This window comes from Telmatherina bonti, assembly GCF_933228915.1.
Source record: "Telmatherina bonti genome assembly, chromosome: 9".
Taxonomy (NCBI): Eukaryota; Metazoa; Chordata; class Actinopteri; order Atheriniformes; family Telmatherinidae; genus Telmatherina; species Telmatherina bonti.
This window is the reverse complement of record NC_136627.1, coordinates 1,531,577-1,554,193: the sequence shown is the minus strand read 5'-3', so window position 1 is coordinate 1,554,193 and position 22,617 is coordinate 1,531,577. Positions and strand designations below refer to the sequence as shown.

General features: G+C 47.5%; 1 protein-coding gene across 1 annotated transcript in view; it reads right to left on the bottom strand.

Annotated features, from left to right (window-relative positions):
- fat3a (FAT atypical cadherin 3a) overlaps positions 1-22,617 on the bottom strand; it is a gene marked incomplete at both ends in the record, with an annotated part of 121,436 nt that overhangs the window by 74,314 nt on the left and 24,505 nt on the right. The window contains 4 exons of the mRNA XM_079246235.1: positions 2,714-2,853; positions 7,794-7,862; positions 17,825-18,035; positions 18,228-18,542. Of these exons, the coding sequence (XP_079102361.1) occupies positions 2,714-2,853; positions 7,794-7,862; positions 17,825-18,035; positions 18,228-18,542 (735 nt within the window). The remainder of the gene's footprint in view (positions 1-2,713; positions 2,854-7,793; positions 7,863-17,824; positions 18,036-18,227; positions 18,543-22,617) is intronic.

Here is a 22,617-nt window from a genome sequence, read left to right as displayed (position 1 = left end):
AGTGTCCATTTTGTATAAAAGGTTGTGCCACTTTTGTGGCTGCTGGCTCAGTTTGTTGCTGTTATTTGGGATTGCACCATGTATCACTACTGCCTTCTTGTTTAGTTTGTCAATGAGTACAATGTCTGATTGGTTAACCATCACCATTTTGTTCAGTCTGAATTACATTCCAACCTGTATGACCTGGTAAAGTGGCTCATTGAGTCCGGCTCAGTTCTGGTGTACAGCTGGATGCCAACACACAAAGAGAGGCTCCAGAAACACTCTGCTCCTCTCTGGCCTCCTCTCTGGACAAACTCTGTCCTCTGCTGACTAAAGCAGCCAGACTAAACCCTCCCAGTCCATGGCTCACTGAGACGTCACAGAGCAGGTCTCAGGCCAGCAGAAAGAAAAGAAGTCCCTGACTTGTCAGAGTCCCAGCAGAACCTCTCAGTCTTCACATCCAGCCTGACGGCTGCCAACATAGACTTCTATCAGAAGCAGATCCACAAAGCTCCCAACACACGGCAGCTGTTCATGGCCTTTAACTGTCTTCTTTCTCCAGCAGCTGCTCAGCCTCCCGCCACGCTGACTGCAGACATGTTGGCTTCCTGTTTTACTGAAAAGGTTGCTACCATCAGGAATCACTTCTCTGAGCCTGACCAGCTCAGTCCACCACATCCAGCTAGTGGTGCCACACTTTGCTCTTTCTGCCCTCTGAATGAGGACCAAGTCTCTAAACTTCTAGTCAACTCTAAAGCCACTAGCTGTCCTCTGGATCCGGTCCCTACCGACATCCTGCAGAGCATTTTACCTCCAATCAATCTGCAGTGACCCATATTATCATCTCCTCTCTGGAATCCGCTGTCTTTCCCTCTGTCTTCCAGCAAGCTCGGGTCACCCCGCTGCTGAAGAAACCCACACTCAACCCAGTCCAGGTTGGAAACTACCGGCTGGTCCCACTGGTGCCGTTCATGTCCACACTACTGGAGCGGGTCGTCTTCAGTCTCCCAGTTCCTCCATGATAGAAACCAGTTAGATCCACATCAGTCTGGAACTGGTCTCCTGTCTGCTACTGGTTCCCTACCACCAGATCCACTGATCAGTCCTGGTCCTGATCCTACTGGACCAGATCCACTAATCAGTCCTCAGTCCTGATCCTGGTGGATTGCTTTGGATAAAAGCATCTGCTAAATTATTGTAGTGTAGAATAGAATAGAATAGAATAGAATAGAATAGAATAGAATAGAATAGAATAGAATAGAATAGAATATTGCTCTACGATGGAACTGGTATCCACAACCAATCATTGTGTGGAAACACGGTGGTGTGGTCTGGAGCTGGAGAGTCGCTGCAACTATTGTAACTAAAAGTACATGTTCAACATCCGAATGGGCTCCTTGTTCTGCCGGCATGTTGATCTGCAGGTGGCTCGGTCTCCAAATTCCAGGTGTGTGCAGGACGGAGCTCCGCTCTGTGACTTTCACCTTCTATACGCACTTTTGAAGGAAGGTAATTATCTTTCGTCTACACGTTATGGTGTGGTTGGAAACTTGTAAAAAGTTAAAATGACTGTAAATTTTGTAGACTCCTGATTAGAGCATAAGAGAAGTTGCAGCTAAAGTATTTGAAATGTCACTTTAACTCTGAGTCGGTTCAGTTTTGGACAGGAATGTTGTCTATTTCTTTTTTTTACCGTTTTAAAAGTTAAATGCATTTTAACAGAAAAAATGGAGATAGATCTCCCAAAACATGCACTTATCCCACCAAAAGCCTGGTTAACCGTCATGTTCTCTGCTCTGCCTGGGTTGATCAGTTCACCTGGGATTGTCTGATTTCCACTCTGCTTCCTGCCGTAGTTGCCACTCTGACAGTTAGTCCTATTCATTCCACCTGGTTTCCCAGATTACCACCTGGTCTCCAAACTATTTAACCTCCTTCTCTGCCAGATTATCAGCCAAGCTTCCTGCCGAGTTGAAATCCTGCGTTCATTGACTATCCTCTAGATTGCCAACCAGCTTTGATTACTTGGATTTCCCCTCTTTCCTTGCACTCGTCGGAGGCCTCCTGCTTATCTTTGGATTTGGAGCCACGACTTGCTTCTGGACTCTGAGCTTGTGGGCTTGTGATGCAATAATACGGTTAAAAAGCTGTTTTGATCCCATTTTTTGGCAAGATGTGTCCACTAGAGTAAGAAAAATGCCACATAGACATGTGAACAAAACAAAAAACGTGAACTTCAGTGGATTGGGTCTTTAACACAGCAAACGTAGCAATACCACTGGAAACCACAGGGTCAATATGAAGCAGTGTAGCTAAGAAGACAAAGAGAAGAAGAAAATGATGACCAGGACAACTACTGTAGCAATGTGTTGGATTGTTGCCAACCACTGGTGTTTTACAGTGACATCTCAACACCAAAGTGAAATCTGAACTCAGCACTGCTAACCAGTGGATGAGCTGACTTCATAACCATGGCAAGGTAAAAGACAGATGGAAGTGTGAATGGGGGGTATGACAGCTTCTAAAATTGACACAAGTGTAAATGAGGATTTACTGCCTTATGTTGTAGTTATGTACACCATCAGTTGATTGCGTTGCGCTTCTCAACTCCCTTCTGAGCCCAACGTGTTATAAAGACACATTATGGGCAAATTGGAAAGAAGAAATTGTGTTTTAGACACAGGGAAAATTAAAAGACGATAAAATTGATTAAACAAAGAATGAACATTACCTGTGAATATGCAGTGTTCGTCCCATCTGTGGCCAGCAACGTCAGGTTGTAAAAAGCACACTTTTCAGCATCCAGAGGTTTGGCAATTATAATGGTTCCTACAGCCTTTTCTACATCGAATGTGCTGTCTCTGTTGCCTCCTGCTCAAAAGATGGAACATCACATATTAGAAAGTGGCTACACACACACACACACACACACACACACACACACACACACACACACACACACACACACACACACATATATATATATATATATATATATATATATATATATATATATATATATATATATATATATATAGTTGCAACTATTCCAATATGAAATTTGTCTGGTTCTCCAATCCTCAGCAAGAGTTGAATAATCAGTTTTTTCTGTCTATACGGCTCTATGTTTTCACAGACATGGCTCCATAATTCTAAATACATATTCTTCCATCAAAGTGTCCCTTTGTTCGGAAAATGTCAAAAGTAAGGAGAGAACTGCTTGCTGCTGCTTTATAAAAAATAAATATGACAAAAATGATTGTGTAATAGGGAAGCATGTTTTGGGTTTTAATTTGGCTTCTCCAAGGTGTATATATGACCCTGATTACCTGTACCTGACCAAACTGACCAAAATGCTCTGAGCTTTTACATCCCTGAGGAGCCCTAAAAGAAACTGATGAGGTGGTCTGTTGCAGCAACATGAAGGTGACATTTAGCATAGGAATAAATAATTTTAATGAAGTAATTCATTTAATTATTTGCACAGATGCTGTCTTGTTGATCAGGATTTATTCTGTCTGGTCACTTACCAGACTTCTTGTGTAATGGTGCATGATTTCTATGTTGTATTTTTATTCTCATGAATGGTTATAATTTTGGTGGTAGTAGTACATACCCAGACTTTATGAAGGTGTGGTGTGATGGCTCCAGCTGTAGATGCTGGTATTTGAGTATTGACCTGTGTATTCTGTGCAGAATGGGAGGTTTCATTTCCCTGCAGCACTTCCAGTGTATTCAGGTTATGTAGGCCAGGCTCTTAGTGTGTTCTTTATCTCACATCTTCCTGCATTTTGTTTCCTATTCTGTTTGTTTAAACTTGACATAAATATGATCTCCTGGTGGTATTTTGCGTGTTTTTACTATTTTCATCATGCCACCCCATGCTGGATCATGACAAGGAAAATTTCCGATTCACAAATATAAACATGGTTTCTATCATTGTAATGGAAGACAAGAACAGCTCTGGAGCTCTACGTATCAACGCCGGCGTCCAACTGGAGCTCTACGCATCAACGCCGGTGTCCAACTGGAGCTCTACGCATCAACGCCGACGTCCAACTGGAGCTCTACGAGTCAAGACCGGCGTCCAACTGGAGCTCTACGAGTCAAGACCGGCATCCAACTGGAGCTCTACGAGTCAAGACCGGTGTCCAACTGGAGCTCTACGAGTCAAGACCGGCGTCCAACTGGAGCTCTACGCATCAACGCCGGTGTCCAACTGGAGCTCTACGCATCAACGCCGACGTCCAACTGGAGCTCTACGAGTCAAGACCGGCGTCCAACTGGAGCTCTACGTATCAACGCCGGCGTCCAACTGGAGCTCTACGAGTCAAGACCGGCGTCCAACTGGAGCTCTACGAGTCAAGACCGGCGTCCAACTGGAGCTCTACGAGTCAAGACCGGCGTCCAACTGGAGCTCTACGTATCAATGCCGGCGTCCAACTGGAGCTCTACGCATCAACGCCGGTGTCCAACTGGAGCTCTACGCATCAACGCCGACGTCCAACTGGAGCTCTACGAGTCAAGACCGGCGTCCAACTGGAGCTCTACGCATCAACGCCGGTGTCCAACTGGAGCTCTACGCATCAACGCCGGCGTCCAACTGGAGCTCTACGAGTCAAGACCGGCGTCCAACTGGAGCTCTACGAGTCAAGGCCGGCGTCCAACTGGAGCTCTACGAGTCAAGACCGGCGTCCAACTGGAGCTCTACGAGTCAAGACCGGCGTCCAACTGGAGCTCTACGAGTCAAGACCGGCGTCCAACTGGAGCTCTACGAGTCAACGCCGGCGTCCAACTGGAGCTCTACGCATCAACGCCGGTGTCCAACTGGAGCTCTACGCATCAACGCCGACGTCCAACTGGAGCTCTACGAGTCAAGACCGGCGTCCAACTGGAACTCTACGCATCAACGCCGGCGTCCAACTGGAGCTCTACGAGTCAAGACCGGCGTCCAACTGGAGCTCTACGAGTCAAGACCGGCGTCCAACTGGAGCTCTACGAGTCAAGACCGGCGTCCAACTGGAGCTCTACGAGTCAACGCCGGCGTCCAACTGGAGCTCTACGCATCAACGCCGGTGTCCAACTGGAGCTCTACGCATCAACGCCGACGTCCAACTGGAGCTCTACGAGTCAAGACCGGCGTCCAACTGGAGCTCTACGAGTCAAGACCGGCGTCCAACTGGAGCTCTACGCATCAACGCCGGCGTCCAACTGGAGCTCTACGAGTCAAGACCGGCGTCCAACTGGAGCTCTACGCATCAACGCCGACGTCCAACTGGAGCTCTACGAGTCAAGACCAGCGTCCAACTGGAGCTCTACGTATCAACGCCGGCGTCCAACTGGAGCTCTACGAGTCAAGACCGGCGTCCAACTGGAGCTCTACGAGTCAAGACCGGCGTCCAACTGGAGCTCTACGAGTCAAGACCGGCGTCCAACTGGAGCTCTACGTATCAACGCCGGCGTCCAACTGGAGCTCTACGCATCAACGCCGGTGTCCAACTGGAGCTCTACGCATCAACGCCGACGTCCAACTGGAGCTCTACGAGTCAAGACCGGCGTCCAACTGGAGCTCTACGCATCAACGCCGGTGTCCAACTGGAGCTCTACGCATCAACGCCGGCGTCCAACTGGAGCTCTACGAGTCAAGACCGGCGTCCAACTGGAGCTCTACGAGTCAAGACCGGCGTCCAACTGGAGCTCTACGAGTCAAGGCCGGCGTCCAACTGGAGCTCTACGAGTCAAGACCGGCGTCCAACTGGAGCTCTACGAGTCAAGACCGGCGTCCAACTGGAGCTCTACGAGTCAAGACCGGCGTCCAACTGGAGCTCTACGAGTCAACGCCGGCGTCCAACTGGAGCTCTACGCATCAACGCCGGCGTCCAACTGGAGCTCTACGCATCAACGCCGACGTCCAACTGGAGCTCTACGAGTCAAGACCGGCGTCCAACTGGAGCTCTACGAGTCAAGACCGGCGTCCAACTGGAGCTCTACGAGTCAACGCCGGCGTCCAACTGGAGCTCTACGCATCAACGCCGGTGTCCAACTGGAGCTCTACGCATCAACGCCGACGTCCAACTGGAGCTCTACGAGTCAAGACCGGCATCCAACTGGAGCTCTACGAGTCAAGACCGGCGTCCAACTGGAGCTCTACGAGTCAAGACCGGCATCCAACTGGAGCTCTACGAGTCAAGACCGGCGTCCAACTGGAGCTCTACGCATCAACGCCGGCGTCCAACTGGAGCTCTACGAGTCAAGACCGGCGTCCAACTGGAGCTCTACGAGTCAAGACCGGCGTCCAACTGGAGCTCTACGAGTCAAGACCGGCGTCCAACTGGAGCTCTACGAGTCAAGACCGGCGTCCAACTGGAGCTCTACGAGTCAAGACCGGCGTCCAACTGGAGCTCTACGAGTCAAGACCGGCGTCCAACTGGAGCTCTACGAGTCAACGCCGGCGTCCAACTGGAGCTCTACGCATCAACGCCGGTGTCCAACTGGAGCTCTACGCATCAACGCCGGTGTCCAACTGGAGCTCTACGAGTCAAGACCGGCATCCAACTGGAGCTCTACGAGTCAAGACCGGCATCCAACTGGAGCTCTACGAGTCAAGACCGGCGTCCAACTGGAGCTCTTCACGTCAAGATCGGCGTCCAACTGGACCTTTACGGGTCAAGACCGGCGTCCAACTGGAGCTCTACGCGTCAAGACTGGCGTCCAACTGGAGCTCTACGCATCAAGACTGGCGTCCAACTGGAGCTCTACAAGTCAAGACCGGCATCCAACTGGACTCCTGCGGTCCACCAGCACATTCCTATGATGTCCTCAGTTTGGTTTCATGCTTGTTTTGTTCTCACTCTCATATGTAAGTCGCTTGGATAAAAGCTTCTGCTACATGACGAGACGGGACGGGACGGGACGGGACGGGACGGGACGGGACGGGACGGGACGGGACGGGACGGGACGGGACGGGACGGGACGGGACGGGACGGGACGGGACGGGACGTGACGTGACGTGACGTGACGTGACGTGACGTGACGTGACGTGACGTGACGTGACGTGACGTGACGTGACGTGACGTGACGTGACGTGACGTGACGTGACGTGACGTGACGTGACGTGACGTGACGTGACGTGACGTGACGTGACGTGACGTGACGTGACGTGACGTGACGTGACGTGACGTGACGTGACGTGACGTGACGTGACGTGACGTGACGTGACGTGACGTGACGTGACGTGACGTGACGTGACGTGACGTGACGTGACGTGACGTGACGTGACGTGACGTGACGTGACGTGACGTGACGTGACGTGACGTGACGTGACGTGACGTGACGTGACGTGACGTGACGTGACGTGACGTGACGTGACGTGACGTGACCCGCAGCCCCTGTCATCTTTTAAGCGAAATCTCTATTCTCTATCTCTATTTACTTCCAGTGTAATTATTTCACACATTTTGTACATTTCATTTGAACTCTGATAGGAACACAACCAGATTTTGACGGCACAAACAAGCTCTTCAATTGGTTACATGTTATTTTCCAGTATCAAAACATTCATTGTCTCTTCACTGCCATTAATTAACTCGAACAATTTAACTCTGTGAAACACGCACAAGCACATACACCAAGCCGGAGATCGTGTGATGTGGTCCTTTTAGCACCCACTCAAACTATGTGAAAGCAACAAAGATGATAAGAATGGCGATGGACTACAGATGGCAGGAAAATCAAAAGAGAGGAAAAACACTGGAATAGGGGAAAAACTAGAGATTACAGCAGAGTATGGGTGATGATTGGAAGCAAGATACCTTCTGATGAACAGTTCCTAATACAAGCTTTCTGCAGAACATAGAACATCTCAGGGAAAGATCTGTCATCTTCCACGGATGAAGCATTAAGGAAAGAGCAGAGGGAGAAGTTGAGACAGGGAAAGAAAGATGTGCTTTAAGAAGGGCAAGATAAAATATTACTGATAGGCTAAAAGGATGTGCAGTGATTACAAAGAGAAGAGTGACTTTCTGGCCTCCTCCTCCAACAGAGGAAATTCAGCTTATCCACTGCCTGAAAATGATGTGTACTCTACTAAAGTAGGCGGTCAACTATTAGACCGGACAACAAGTTCAAGCACAAGTGACTTACCTTTCTACATGCAACATTCGAGTTTTCTGGCTTGAGATGTAATTGTAAGAGCAAAGAGAGGCTGCTTTGACCTCAAGGCTTCTTGCTGAGGAGTAAAAAGCCTAATGGAAATGGAATGGAAATCAAATCCGCCAAAAATGCATCAAGTACCTCTCTCTCCCCTCTGCACCGAGCTGCTTGCCGGTTGCACAGCGTTGCAGGACCGTCCTTCTCCTACCAGTGAACAACCAATCAGCGTTTAGTATGGAAATGAGTTGACAAGCAGCCTGATTTACGGATGTCAGGTTTCTCCCCCTCGCTGGCTGAGCTGCTGCAGCCGAAAAAATTTAAGGAAGTGAAGGTCTGTTAAATCCCTCATAGTGATTTATATGGTGAGATCGGATGCTTAATAACTAATTAACAATGTACAGTAGTACATATAGTATACATATATATATATATATATAGAGAGAGAGAGAGAGAGAGAGAGAGATATATATATGTTCTGTCTACAGGGGATTGTTGCTTCTTTAGGTGTAAAGGTCTGTCATCACACATGAGCACGGGATGCGTGTGGCCGCTCGGAGCCAATCAGACGGAGGGAAAATCACCCCGGCAGGAAGCTCCACCCAGCCTCTAGTTATACATGCTGCTTTGAGGATAATCCCACATAATCCCACAAATTTTACTTTTTGTCTTTCCAGCTCCCACTGGTTTCAGCAGCTCCTGTCTCCATCCATTTTCTCAGAAAAATTAACTTCTTGTGGAAAACAGATTCTTAAGAATGTCCAAATGAAACGGACCTGTCCACCGCGTGGAACACCTGCAGAGTTCCGGGACAGACAAGCAGCAGACGGTTGTTGTAGAGAAGGGAATGAGTTTCTAAATAAAAACATTTCATCTTCTCTGTGTTTGTTGTTTGTTCTGGATGTTTATATAAATGTGAAGTTTTTGTCTGATGTTCTGTCCTGCTTTTGGCCGTCCTGCAGGTTATCCATGTATGCCTGTTCCAACACACCTGACTTCCATTAATTGGATCCAACAGCCAATGAAGTTCTGCACAAAGACTGATTAGTTTGAGACAGGTGTGTTGGAGAAGGGATACATGGAAAACCTGCAGGACTGTGGCCCTGGAGGACCCCCCCCGCCAGTTCACAGATCCCTCTTCCTGCCTAAACCAGTTTACAGATCCCTCTTCCTGCCTAAACCAGTTTACAGATCCCTCTTCCTGCCTAAACCAGTTTACAGATCCCTCTTCCTGCCTAAACCAGTTTACAGATCCCTCTTCCTGCCTAAACCAGTTTACAGATCCCTCTTCCTGCCTAAACCAGTTTACAGATCCCTCTTCCTGCCTAAACCAGTTTACAGATCCCTCTTCCTGCCTAAACCAGTTTACAGATCCCTCTTCCTGCCTAAACCAGTTTACAGATCCGTCTTCCTGCCTAAACCAGTTTACAGATCCCTCTTCCTGCCTAAACCAGTTTACAGATCCCTCTTCCTGCCTAAACCAGTTTACAGATCCCTCTTCCTGCCTAAACCAGTTTACAGATCCCTCTTCCTGCCTAAACCAGTTTACAGATCCCTCTTCCTGCCTAAACCAGTTTACAGATCCCTCTTCCTGCGTAAACCAGTTTACAGATCCGTCTTCCTGCCTAAACCAGTTTACAGAGCCGTCTTCCTGCCTAAACCAGTTTACAGATCCCTCTTCCTGCCTAAACCAGTTTACAGATCCGTCTTCCTGCCTAAACCAGTTTACAGATCCGTCTTCCTGCCTATACCAGTTTACAGATCCCTCTTCCTGCCTAAACCAGTTTACAGATCCCTCTTCCTGCCTAAACCAGTTTACAGATCCGTCTTCCTGCCTAAACCAGTTTACAGAGCCGTCTTCCTGCCTAAACCAGTTTACAGATCCCTCTTCCTGCCTAAACCAGTTTACAGATCCCTCTTCCTGCCTAAACCAGTTTACAGATCCCTCTTCCTGCCTAAACCAGTTTACAGATCCCTCTTCCTGCCTAAACCAGTTTACAGATCCCTCTTCCTGCCTAAACCAGTTTACAGATCCCTCTTCCTGCCTAAACCAGTTTACAGATCCCTCTTCCTGCCTAAACCAGTTTACAGATCCCTCTTCCTGCCTAAACCAGTTTACAGATCCCTCTTCCTGCGTAAACCAGTTTACAGATCCCTCTTCCTGCCTAAACCAGTTTACAGATCCCTCTTCCTGCCTAAACCAGTTTACAGATCCCTCTTCCTGCCTATACCAGTTTACAGATCCCTCTTCCTGCCTAAACCAGTTTACAGATCCCTCTTCCTGCCTAAACCAGTTTACAGATCCGTCTTCCTGCCTAAACCAGTTTACAGATCCCTCTTCCTGCCTAAACCAGTTTACAGATCCCTCTTCCTGCCTAAACCAGTTTACAGATCCCTCTTCCTGCGTAAACCAGTTTACAGATCCCTCTTCCTGCCTAAACCAGTTTACAGATCCCTCTTCCTGCCTAAACCAGTTTACAGATCCCTCTTCCTGCCTAAACCAGTTTACAGATCCCTCTTCCTGCCTAAACCAGTTTACAGATCCCTCTTCCTGCCTAAACCAGTTTACAGATCCCTCTTCCTGCCTAAACCAGTTTACAGATCCCTCTTCCTGCCTAAACCAGTTTACAGATCCCTCTTCCTGCCTAAACCAGTTTACAGATCCCTCTTCCTGCCTAAACCAGTTTACAGATCCCTCTTCCTGCCTAAACCAGTTTACAGAACCCTCTTCCTGCCTATACCAGTTTACAGATCCCTCTTCCTGCCTAAACCAGTTTACAGATCCCTCTTCCTGCCTAAACCAGTTTACAGATCCCTCTTCCTGCCTAAACCAGTTTACAGAACCCTCTTCCTGCCTATACCAGTTTACAGATCCCTCTTCCTGCCTAAACCAGTTTACAGATCCCTCTTCCTGCGTAAACCAGTTTACAGATCCCTCTTCCTGCCTATACCAGTTTACAGATCCCTCTTCCTGCCTAAACCAGTTTACAGATCCCTCTTCCTGCCTAAACCAGTTTACAGATCCCTCTTCCTGCCTAAACCAGTTTACAGATCCCTCTTCCTGCCTAAACCAGTTTACAGATCCCTCTTCCTGCCTAAACCAGTTTACAGATCCCTCTTCCTGCCTAAACCAGTTTACAGATCCCTCTTCCTGCCTAAACCAGTTTACAGATCCCTCTTCCTGCGTAAACCAGTTTACAGATCCGTCTTCCTGCCTATACCAGTTTACAGATCCGTCTTCCTGCCTATACCAGTTTACAGATCCGTCTTCCTGCCTAAACCAGTTTACAGATCCCTCTTCCTGCCTAAACCAGTTTACAGATCCCTCTTCCTGCCTAAACCAGTTTACAGATCCCTCTTCCTGCCTAAACCAGTTTACAGATCCCTCTTCCTGCCTAAACCAGTTTACAGATCCCTCTTCCTGCCTAAACCAGTTTACAGATCCGTCTTCCTGCCTATACCAGTTTACAGATCCGTCTTCCTGCCTAAACCAGTTTACAGATCCCTCTTCCTGCCTATACCAGTTTACAGATCCCTCTTCCTGCCTAAACCAGTTTACAGATCCGTCTTCCTGCCTAAACCAGTTTACAGATCCCTCTTCCTGCCTATACCAGTTTACAGATCCCTCTTCCTGCCTAAACCAGTTTACAGATCCGTCTTCCTGCCTAAACCAGTTTACAGATCCCTCTTCCTGCCTAAACCAGTTTACAGATCCGTCTTCCTGCCTAAACCAGTTTACAGATCCCTCTTCCTGCCTAAACCAGTTTACAGATCCCTCTTCCTGCCTAAACCAGTTTACAGATCCCTCTTCCTGCCTAAACCAGTTTACAGATCCCTCTTCCTGCCTAAACCAGTTTACAGATCCCTCTTCCTGCCTAAACCAGTTTACAGATCCCTCTTCCTGCCTATACCAGTTTACAGATCCCTCTTCCTGCCTAAACCAGTTTACAGATCCCTCTTCCTGCCTAAACCAGTTTACAGAGCCGTCTTCCTGCCTAAACCAGTTTACAGATCCCTCTTCCTGCCTAAACCAGTTTACAGATCCCTCTTCCTGCCTAAACCAGTTTACAGATCCCTCTTCCTGCCTAAACCAGTTTACAGATCCCTCTTCCTGCCTAAACCAGTTTACAGATCCCTCTTCCTGCGTAAACCAGTTTACAGATCCCTCTTCCTGCCTAAACCAGTTTACAGATCCCTCTTCCTGCCTAAACCAGTTTACAGATCCGTCTTCCTGCCTAAACCAGTTTACAGATCCGTCTTCCTGCCTAAACCAGTTTACAGAACCCTCTTCCTGCCTAAACCAGTTTACAGATCCCTCTTCCTGCCTAAACCAGTTTACAGATCCCTCTTCCTGCCTATACCAGTTTACAGATCCCTCTTCCTGCCTAAACCAGTTTACAGATCCGTCTTCCTGCCTAAACCAGTTTACAGATCCCTCTTCCTGCCTAAACCAGTTTACAGATCCCTCTTCCTGCCTAAACCAGTTTACAGAGCCGTCTTCCTGCCTAAACCAGTGTACAGATCCCTCTTCCTGCCTAAACCAGTTTACAGATCCCTCTTCCTGCCTATACCAGTTTACAGATCCCTCTTCCTGCCTAAACCAGTTTACAGATCCGTCTTCCTGCCTAAACCAGTTTACAGATCCCTCTTCCTGCCTATACCAGTTTACAGATCCCTCTTCCTGCCTAAACCAGTTTACAGATCCCTCTTCCTGCCTAAACCAGTTTACAGATCCCTCTTCCTGCCTAAACCAGTTTACAGATCCCTCTTCCTGCCTAAACCAGTTTACAGATCCCTCTTCCTGCCTAAACCAGTTTACAGATCCCTCTTCCTGCCTATACCAGTTTACAGATCCGTCTTCCTGCCTAAACCAGTTTACAGATCCCTCTTCCTGCCTAAACCAGTTTACAGATCCCTCTTCCTGCCTATACCAGTTTACAGATCCCTCTTCCTGCCTAAACCAGTTTACAGATCCCTCTTCCTGCCTAAACCAGTTTACAGATCCCTCTTCCTGCCTAAACCAGTTTACAGATCCCTCTTCCTGCCTAAACCAGTTTACAGATCCGTCTTCCTGCCTAAACCAGTTTACAGATCCCTCTTCCTGCCTAAACCAGTTTACAGATCCGTCTTCCTGCCTAAACCAGTTTACAGATCCCTCTTCCTGCCTAAACCAGTTTACAGATCCCTCTTCCTGCCTATACCAGTTTACAGATCCCTCTTCCTGCCTAAACCAGTTTACAGATCCGTCTTCCTGCCTAAACCAGTTTACAGATCCGTCTTCCTGCCTAAACCAGTTTACAGAACCCTCTTCCTGCCTATACCAGTTTACAGATCCGTCTTCCTGCCTAAACCAGTTTACAGATCCGTCTTCCTGCCTAAACCAGTTTACAGATCCCTCTTCCTGCCTAAACCAGTTTACAGATCCCTCTTCCTGCCTAAACCAGTTTACAGATCCCTCTTCCTGCCTAAACCAGTTTACAGATCCCTCTTCCTGCCTAAACCAGTTTACAGATCCGTCTTCCTGCCTAAACCAGTTTACAGATCCCTCTTCCTGCCTAAACCAGTTTACAGATCCCTCTTCCTGCCTAAACCAGTTTACAGATCCCTCTTCCTGCCTAAACCAGTTTACAGATCCGTCTTCCTGCCTAAACCAGTTTACAGATCCCTCTTCCTGCCTATACCAGTTTACAGATCCCTCTTCCTGCCTAAACCAGTTTACAGATCCCTCTTCCTGCCTAAACCAGTTTACAGATCCGTCTTCCTGCCTATACCAGTTTACAGATCCCTCTTCCTGCCTAAACCAGTTTACAGATCCGTCTTCCTGCCTAAACCAGTTTACAGATCCCTCTTCCTGCCTAAACCAGTTTACAGATCCCTCTTCCTGCCTAAACCAGTTTACAGATCCCTCTTCCTGCCTAAACCAGTTTACAGATCCCTCTTCCTGCCTAAACCAGTTTACAGATCCCTCTTCCTGCCTAAACCAGTTTACAGATCCCTCTTCCTGCCTAAACCAGTTTACAGATCCCTCTTCCTGCCTAAACCAGTTTACAGATCCCTCTTCCTGCCTAAACCAGTTTACAGATCCCTCTTCCTGCGTAAACCAGTTTACAGATCCCTCTTCCTGCCTAAACCAGTTTACAGATCCCTCTTCCTGCCTAAACCAGGGCGCACCTGTCTCCACTTGCCTTCTCCTGCCTCCTCTTTTTGGATGGATATTGTTTGCTAGTTCCTTCTGCTTGTTGGCCACAATGTCGTCACACTTGCAGCAGTGGAGGACACTTTCATCGGGGGGGGAGGATATAAAGAACCTTGGACACCATCTTGCCTCCACGGAAAAGGAAAACACTTGTCACCATGGCAATGCTCTGTCTATGGCTATGGCAAAGGTTCAAGGCACACGGATAACTGTGCAGACAGCGATGTCACTAAGATCACATGACCCGCAACTGTACACTTTTAATAGAGCAGTTAGATGCTCCCATGCATCACTGGAGAATTTCACTTTTTCTTTTGACTTCATGTGTCCTGACTGATCCAACATAAATGACCATGGTTTCAACTTTTTTTTTGTATCTGGGTTTGTAATAAAGATTGAATTGACATTTACTTAGTGAAACGACCATTAAATAACTTATAATCATTATATATATATATATATATATATATATATATACACAGATCCAAACCTTTGGTTAAACTTCTATTGGTCCCGCATTTCGTTCCCCTCCCTGAGCTCAGCCTAACAGGGATTTCTTCTAGCGTATGAGACTCTCATACATAGTATCCCATAGTTACCGCTTCTCACATAAGTTTTCTATTGTGCTGATTTCAAAACACAAGTATGTTCTAAAAACAGAAGACATCAAAACTGAAACTTTGTGGATAGATATTGATAATTTCTTCAGGATAGTTTTATGCAATCACTTTTCTTGAATGAGAGTGCGTGTTGTAGTGTGATGTCCATGGCCAGTAGATATGCCTTTACATTTTCCATTGGGCCTATGCCCTGTACAGTACATAGTTCAATCTGCCCATTTCAGACAACGGCTACGGTTCAATGATGTTTTTTAAATCCAAATTAATAATTAGTAAATAAATAATTCCAAATAACTGTATTCTCTGAGTTTACATGGAAATAATAATTCTGAATTGAATGAATTACATGGAACCTTATACTTACTGAATTTTGCTTTAGATCGGCAGGTGGGGAAGGGTTCTGATTGGACAGCAGGGTGGGTGTGACATACTTACATCCACCGGAAATAAACAAAGTTAGCTTCCTGTCTGTCAATCTTTCAGTTACAACATAAGAGACTACAAAATAAGTAACAGTTTTGCCGTTATTTTGCATCTAACATAACTTGACATGAGCATCTTTCCTTCTTTTTGCCAGCTGAGACTACGACAGGAGGCAAAACAATGCCCGGAATATGTGCGTCATTGGGACGGGACATGCACAGAACAATAGGAACTAACTTAGAGGGGAACAAAGGTTCACATGACAGAGAAATTTTTTTTTTTTTTTTTTTTTTAAACATGACATGACAGAGAAATTAATCAGGTTAGATTTAAACCAGCCACTTGCTTCGGAAATAATTTTGATTCCTAATTGACTTTTTCATTTGGAATTAGGTGTTTACATGGTCATTGCAAGGTCCAAGAATTTCAGGTTTTCCTGCAAGTCCCCCTCCCCTCTACAAGTTTGTGTCTTCACTCTCACCTTGTTAATGGTCACTATTGTCATGCAAAGATCCTGTAGAACAACCAGATGCCCAACTGGATTTAGTTTCTCCCCCTAAAAAAGGTCCTTACCATGCTTTTCTTACTAGGCAAGGCAGAGCATTGCCCATTTTTCCAGAGTCAGTAACTTCAGTACACAGCACACGATGTGAAAGGACCAATAACTTGGTGGCTAAGTCCACTGCATTTCAGTCATTTCAACTTACATAATTATAACAGTATGACTTGAGTAAAGGAATAACATTTATCTATGATCTATCTATCCATTTATCTGTCCATCTATCTATTCATCCATCATCCATCATCCATCCATCTATCTATCTATATTTGTCTGTCTATCTTTCCATGTATTCATCCATCCATCCATCCATCTATCCGCTCATCACTTCAGCAGACGTGTGAATCTGAGCAGCGAAAGAGGAGCAACAGCTGGACACGTTTTATGTTGGTGTCTGACCTTCCCAGTGTGCAGCAGATCAGATTTTTTCATTGACATCATATTCTGGTGTAGAGATCTGACGACGCAGCCAGTGTGGACACATATAGTGCAGCTACTCCCAATTCAGAATTCACATTGCTGCTGCGTGTGACTGTTTGGTCCGATAACAAGTCACAGAGCTGTGGAGTCCAGACACAAGCATGTCACAACTCCAGAAACGTTTCACGCTTCTGTCTGGGTTTTTTCCCACTATAGTCGTGCTGCTGGTGCTGCGTGGAGCAGAAACTGTGCTGCACTTCTAAATAGTTTTAGCCTCCGAAATAGGGCAGACTATATTTATATATAGCCTATATAAACAGCTATTTTTTTATTTTCTTTGTACAGATCAAGAACTGTCCATTATCAGCTGATATGCTGACGGCTCAGCTGCCATGTAAAATCACTCCGATACCGCAGATCTGGTGACACAAATGTCTCATTAGAAATGTTTCATTCATTATGTTTCATTATAAACATGGAGTATTCAGTGATCTCAGGTAAAACTCTCAAACAGAGTCATGAGCTAAAACTTTGCACTGGAGGGGGTGGAATGGTTCCTCATGAAAGCACTAAATGATGCATTTACATGAGAAAGGGGATTAGTGAGTTTTGGGGGGGACTGGAGCCTGGCAAAAATTCTCGTATCTCTGGGCCTTTTAGTGATAAACAAAATTAACTTTTAGTCAGAATCAAAGAGGAATTAAAACTCCCATGTAAACGTGGCCAATCAGTCAAGCCACCGGTTGCATCTGTGAAGCAATTATCTGGCAGGTATGGCTGCATTTAGAAATGAAAGACAGGCAATTGTAGGTCATTGAATTGTTCACCCTACTTTTAGCTGGAGGGGTATAGGTGATAGTGTGTAAGGGGCCGTTTGGGATCAAACCACGCCATTCTATCAAAGTTTAATATGTCTACCCTCATACACAGAGCCGGAGTATAGCCCAAAAGTATCAGGTCCGTTACATCCTCAGCAAGAAGTGAGAACTTTTTTCTTATTCTTGAAGCCACATGAAGGATTGATTGCGATCTGCAGCTTGTTCTCGGCACATCAGCCAAGCGGATCCTTCCTCTTGTGGGGTATGGTTGGACATTTGAGGTGGACGTGGTAAATGTAGAAAAGCATACAGTGGAAAATTGCTGCTTCCACATTTTTGCTGAAGCAAGGTTGAACAGCTTTAATAAACAGCTGATTGAAGCAGTGCAAAAGTACAAAAATGTGTACATTTTTAATTTCAAGACAAACTATGCTCTGCTGTGGATGAAGTTTTGCTTTAGATAAGAAATAACTGAGTCAATTGTTCACCTCACATTAAACATAGATATCTCCCCGCATTAATCCCAACTCTGTCACAGACACGTTTTCTTCTTGTGGCCTTGAGAACAAGATCAAATTTCTCATGGAGTATATAACAAGCTCAACCTCGCAATATTAAACCTTTCAATAGCATTGTGTTTAGTTATCTGTATATTTACCTGTGATGTCGAACCACACTGGGCCTGATGTCTGTCGTAGGGATACCACACCTACAATTTCAGCCACCTTGTCATTCTCCATGATAGTAAAGTTATAGAATGGCTCATCAAAGAGGAATGGTAAAGTTGATGGTGGTGGACAAGAGATCCATTCAATGTGAAGGCGGGCTGTTGCAGACTTTTGAGGACGGCCGCTGTCTGTTGCTTTGATCTGAACATAGAAGAATAGAAGAGTAAAGGTAAAGATCTAAATGTTTTACAATTCAAACTTATATAGTATTAAAGAAATTTCCTAAAAAAATAGACAAAAAGCAATAAGTTTTGGTCTAAAACGTGACTTGAGTTAAGAATTTAACTATACATGTTCTAAAACTCGCAAATATGGTTGATCATTGACTCATACAGTGAGGATGTTGTAGCCTCCTGCAGTAAAGGCCTTCCGTGATGAGATCAGTCCCGACTTGGAGTCAATGAAGAATTTTCCATCCTCATTGCCATCGATAATGCTGTAAGAGAGATCACTGTTGGGTCCATCATCGTAGTCATAGGCAAACACCCGATAGATGGGCTCTCCCTTCTTTGTACGCTCTCTTTCTGGAAGTTTGATCTTGTACACTTTCTCATGAAATGTGGGTCTGTTGTCATTTTCATCTAGGACTTGAACCATAACCCACACTGTACTCTGCTTTGGACTTGGACCACCATCTGAAACCAGCACCTGTGGGGGCAGTAAAAAATTATTCAGTCTTTTGAGATTTAGGCATGTTCAACAATTAATCCAGAAATGTATCATCAGTGATAGACAGAACCTCCAATACGTACATCTTAAATCCATTATTCTTCCAAAAGTCATCACCTAGTGTAACAATATAGACCATTCAACAATTACAGAGGACCTCTAAAGATTCCCAGCACTGTGAAAACACCATAGAAGATATGCTCATTTATTAATATCCCAGATCATTTTTCTCGCATGTAAGTGGGAACAGGACCCTTCCATTACACTGACCCATAATCATGGATGAAAATATGTCAGAATTATTGCACGCAGTGTAACATTCCAAACCTACAGCTCCTTCAATTCAAGATCAATCACAGAACATGGGGAAAAATAAACTGGCTTTTACTACATCAGATTCTGATGTATCTGAGGGCTCTTTCCAACCTCACAACGCGGAAAAGGACACTTCTCCTCTGATTCCTGTGTCTGAGGAGGTCCCTGGTAGGAACACTTCTCCTCTGATTCCTGTGTCCGAGGAGGTCCCTGGTAGGAACACGTCTCCTCTGAGTCCTGTGTCTGAGGAGGTCCCTGGTAGGAACACTTCTCCTCTGATTCCTGTGTCTGAGGAGGTCCCTGGTAGGAACACGTCTCCTCTGATTCCTGTGTCCGAGGAGGTCCCTGGTAGGAACACGTCTCCTCTGAGTCCTGTGTCTGAGGAGGTCCCTGGTAGGAACACTTCTCCTCTGAGTCCTGTGTCTGAGGAGGTCCCTGGTAGGAACATGTCTCCTCTGATTCCTGTGTCTGAGGAGGTCCCTGGTAGGAACACGTCTCCTCTGAGTCCTGTGTCTGAGGAGGTCCCTGGTAGGAACACGTCTCCTCTGATTCCTGTGTCTGAGGAGGTCCCTGGTAGGAACACTTCTCCTCTGAGTCCTGTGTCTGAGGAGGTCCCTGGTAGGAACACTTCTCCTCTGATTCCTGTGTCTGAGGAGGTCCCTGGTAGGAACACTTCTCCTCTGAGTCCTGTGTCCGAGGAGGTCCCTGGTAGGAACACTTCTCCTCTGAGTCCTGTGTCTGAGGAGGTCCCTGGTAGGAACACTTCTCCTCTGAGTCCTGTGTCTGAGGAGGTCCCTGGTAGGAACACTTCTCCTCTGATTCCTGTGTCCGAGGAGGTCCCTGGTAGGAACACTTCTCCTCTGATTCCTGTGTCTGAGGAGGTCCCTGGTAGGAACACTTCTCCTCTGATTCCTGTGTCTGAGGAGGTCCCTGGTAGGAACACTTCTCCTCTGAGTCCTGTGTCCGAGGAGGTCCCTGGTAGGAACACTTCTCCTCTGATTCCTGTGTCTGAGGAGGTCCCTGGTAGGAACACTTCTCCTCTGAGTCCTGTGTCCGAGGAGGTCCCTGGTAGGAACACGTCTCCTCTGATTCCTGTGTCTGAGGAGGTCCCTGGTAGGAACACTTCTCCTCTGAGTCCTGTGTCCGAGGAGGTCCCTGGTAGGAACACTTCTCCTCTGATTCCTGTGTCTGAGGAGGTCCCTGGTAGGAACACTTCTCCTCTGAGTCCTGTGTCTGAGGAGGTCCCTGGTAGGAACACTTCTCCTCTGAGTCCTGTGTCTGAGGAGGTCCCTGGTAGGAACACGTCTCCTCTGAGTCCTGTGTCTGAGGAGGTCCCTGGTAGGAACACTTCTCCTCTGATTCCTGTGTCTGAGGAGGTCCCTGGTAGGAACACGTCTCCTCTGAGTCCTGTGTCTGAGGAGGTCCCTGGTAGGAACACTTCTCCTCTGATTCCTGTGTCTGAGGAGGTCCCTGGTAGGAACACGTCTCCTCTGATTCCTGTGTCTGAGGAGGTCCCTGGTAGGAACACTTCTCCTCTGAGTCCTGTGTCTGAGGAGGTCCCTGGTAGGAACACTTCTCCTCTGATTCCTGTGTCTGAGGAGGTCCCTGGTAGGAACACTTCTCCTCTGATTCCTGTGTCTGAGGAGGTCCCTGGTAGGAACACTTCTCCTCTGAGTCCTGTGTCTGAGGAGGTCCCTGGTAGGAACACTTCTCCTCTGATTCCTGTGTCTGAGGAGGTCCCTGGTAGGAACACTTCTCCTCTGATTCCTGTGTCTGAGGAGGTCCCTGGTAGGAACACTTCTCCTCTGAGTCCTGTGTCTGAGGAGGTCCCTGGTAGGAACACTTCTCCTCTGAGTCCTGTGTCTGAGGAGGTCCCTGGTAGGAACACGTCTCCTCTGAGTCCTGTGTCTGAGGAGGTCCCTGGTAGGAACACGTCTCCTCTGAGTCCTGTGTCTGAGGAGGTCCCTGGTAGGAACACTTCTCCTCTGATTCCTGTGTCTGAGGAGGTCCCTGGTAGGAACACGTCTCCTCTGAGTCCTGTGTCTGAGGAGGTCCCTGGTAGGAACACTTCTCCTCTGAGTCCTGTGTCTGAGGAGGTCCCTGGTAGGAACACTTCTCCTCTGATTCCTGTGTCTGAGGAGGTCCCTGGTAGGAACACTTCTCCTCTGATTCCTGTGTCTGAGGAGGTCCCTGGTAGGAACACTTCTCCTCTGAGTCCTGTGTCTGAGGAGGTCCCTGGTAGGAACACTTCTCCTCTGAGTCCTGTGTCTGAGGAGGTCCCTGGTAGGAACACGTCTCCTCTGAGTCCTGTGTCTGAGGAGGTCCCTGGTAGGAACACGTCTCCTCTGATTCCTGTGTCTGAGGAGGTCCCTGGTAGGAACACTTCTCCTCTGAGTCCTGTGTCTGAGGAGGTCCCTGGTAGGAACACTTCTCCTCTGATTCCTGTGTCTGAGGAGGTCCCTGGTAGGAACACTTCTCCTCTGATTCCTGTGTCTGAGGAGGTCCCTGGTAGGAACACTTCTCCTCTGAGTCCTGTGTCTGAGGAGGTCCCTGGTAGGAACACTTCTCCTCTGAGTCCTGTGTCTGAGGAGGTCCCTGGTAGGAACACTTCTCCTCTGAGTCCTGTGTCTGAGGAGGTCCCTGGTAGGAACACGTCTCCTCTGATTCCTGTGTCTGAGGAGGTCCCTGGTAGGAACACTTCTCCTCTGAGTCCTGTGTCTGAGGAGGTCCCTGGTAGGAACACTTCTCCTCTGATTCCTGTGTCTGAGGAGGTCCCTGGTAGGAACACGTCTCCTCTGATTCCTGTGTCTGAGGAGGTCCCTGGTAGGAACACGTCTCCTCTGAGTCCTGTGTCTGAGGAGGTCCCTGGTAGGAACACGTCTCCTCTGAGTCCTGTGTCTGAGGAGGTCCCTGGTAGGAACACTTCTCCTCTGAGTCCTGTGTCTGAGGAGGTCCCTGGTAGGAACACGTCTCCTCTGAGTCCTGTGTCTGAGGAGGTCCCTGGTAGGAACACGTCTCCTCTGATTCCTGTGTCTGAGGAGGTCCCTGGTAGGAACACTTCTCCTCTGAGTCCTGTGTCTGAGGAGGTCCCTGGTAGGAACACTTCTCCTCTGATTCCTGTGTCTGAGGAGGTCCCTGGTAGGAACACTTCTCCTCTGAGTCCTGTGTCTGAGGAGGTCCCTGGTAGGAACACGTCTCCTCTGATTCCTGTGTCTGAGGAGGTCCCTGGTAGGAACACGTCTCCTCTGATTCCTGTGTCTGAGGAGGTCCCTGGTAGGAACACGTCTCCTCTGAGTCCTGTGTCTGAGGAGGTCCCTGGTAGGAACACTTCTCCTCTGATTCCTGTGTCTGAGGAGGTCCCTGGTAGGAACACGTCTCCTCTGATTCCTGTGTCTGAGGAGGTCCCTGGTAGGAACACTTCTCCTCTGATTCCTGTGTCTGAGGAGGTCCCTGGTAGGAACACTTCTCCTCTGAGTCCTGTGTCTGAGGAGGTCCCTGGTAGGAACACTTCTCCTCTGATTCCTGTGTCTGAGGAGGTCCTCTGACGCTCAGGTCACCTGTCCCCTTAGTTGCCACTGTCCTTTGAGAGACTCTGTTTCTGTTGTCACAACCACTTGGCTGCTCTCCAGAGCTAAACCTGCTGTCTCTGCAGCCTCCTGGCCGTTCCCAAGAACCAAACCTGTCCCATCGTCCTGGCCTTCCAGCTATCCCCCAGAGCCAAGCCCTCTGTTTCTGCAGC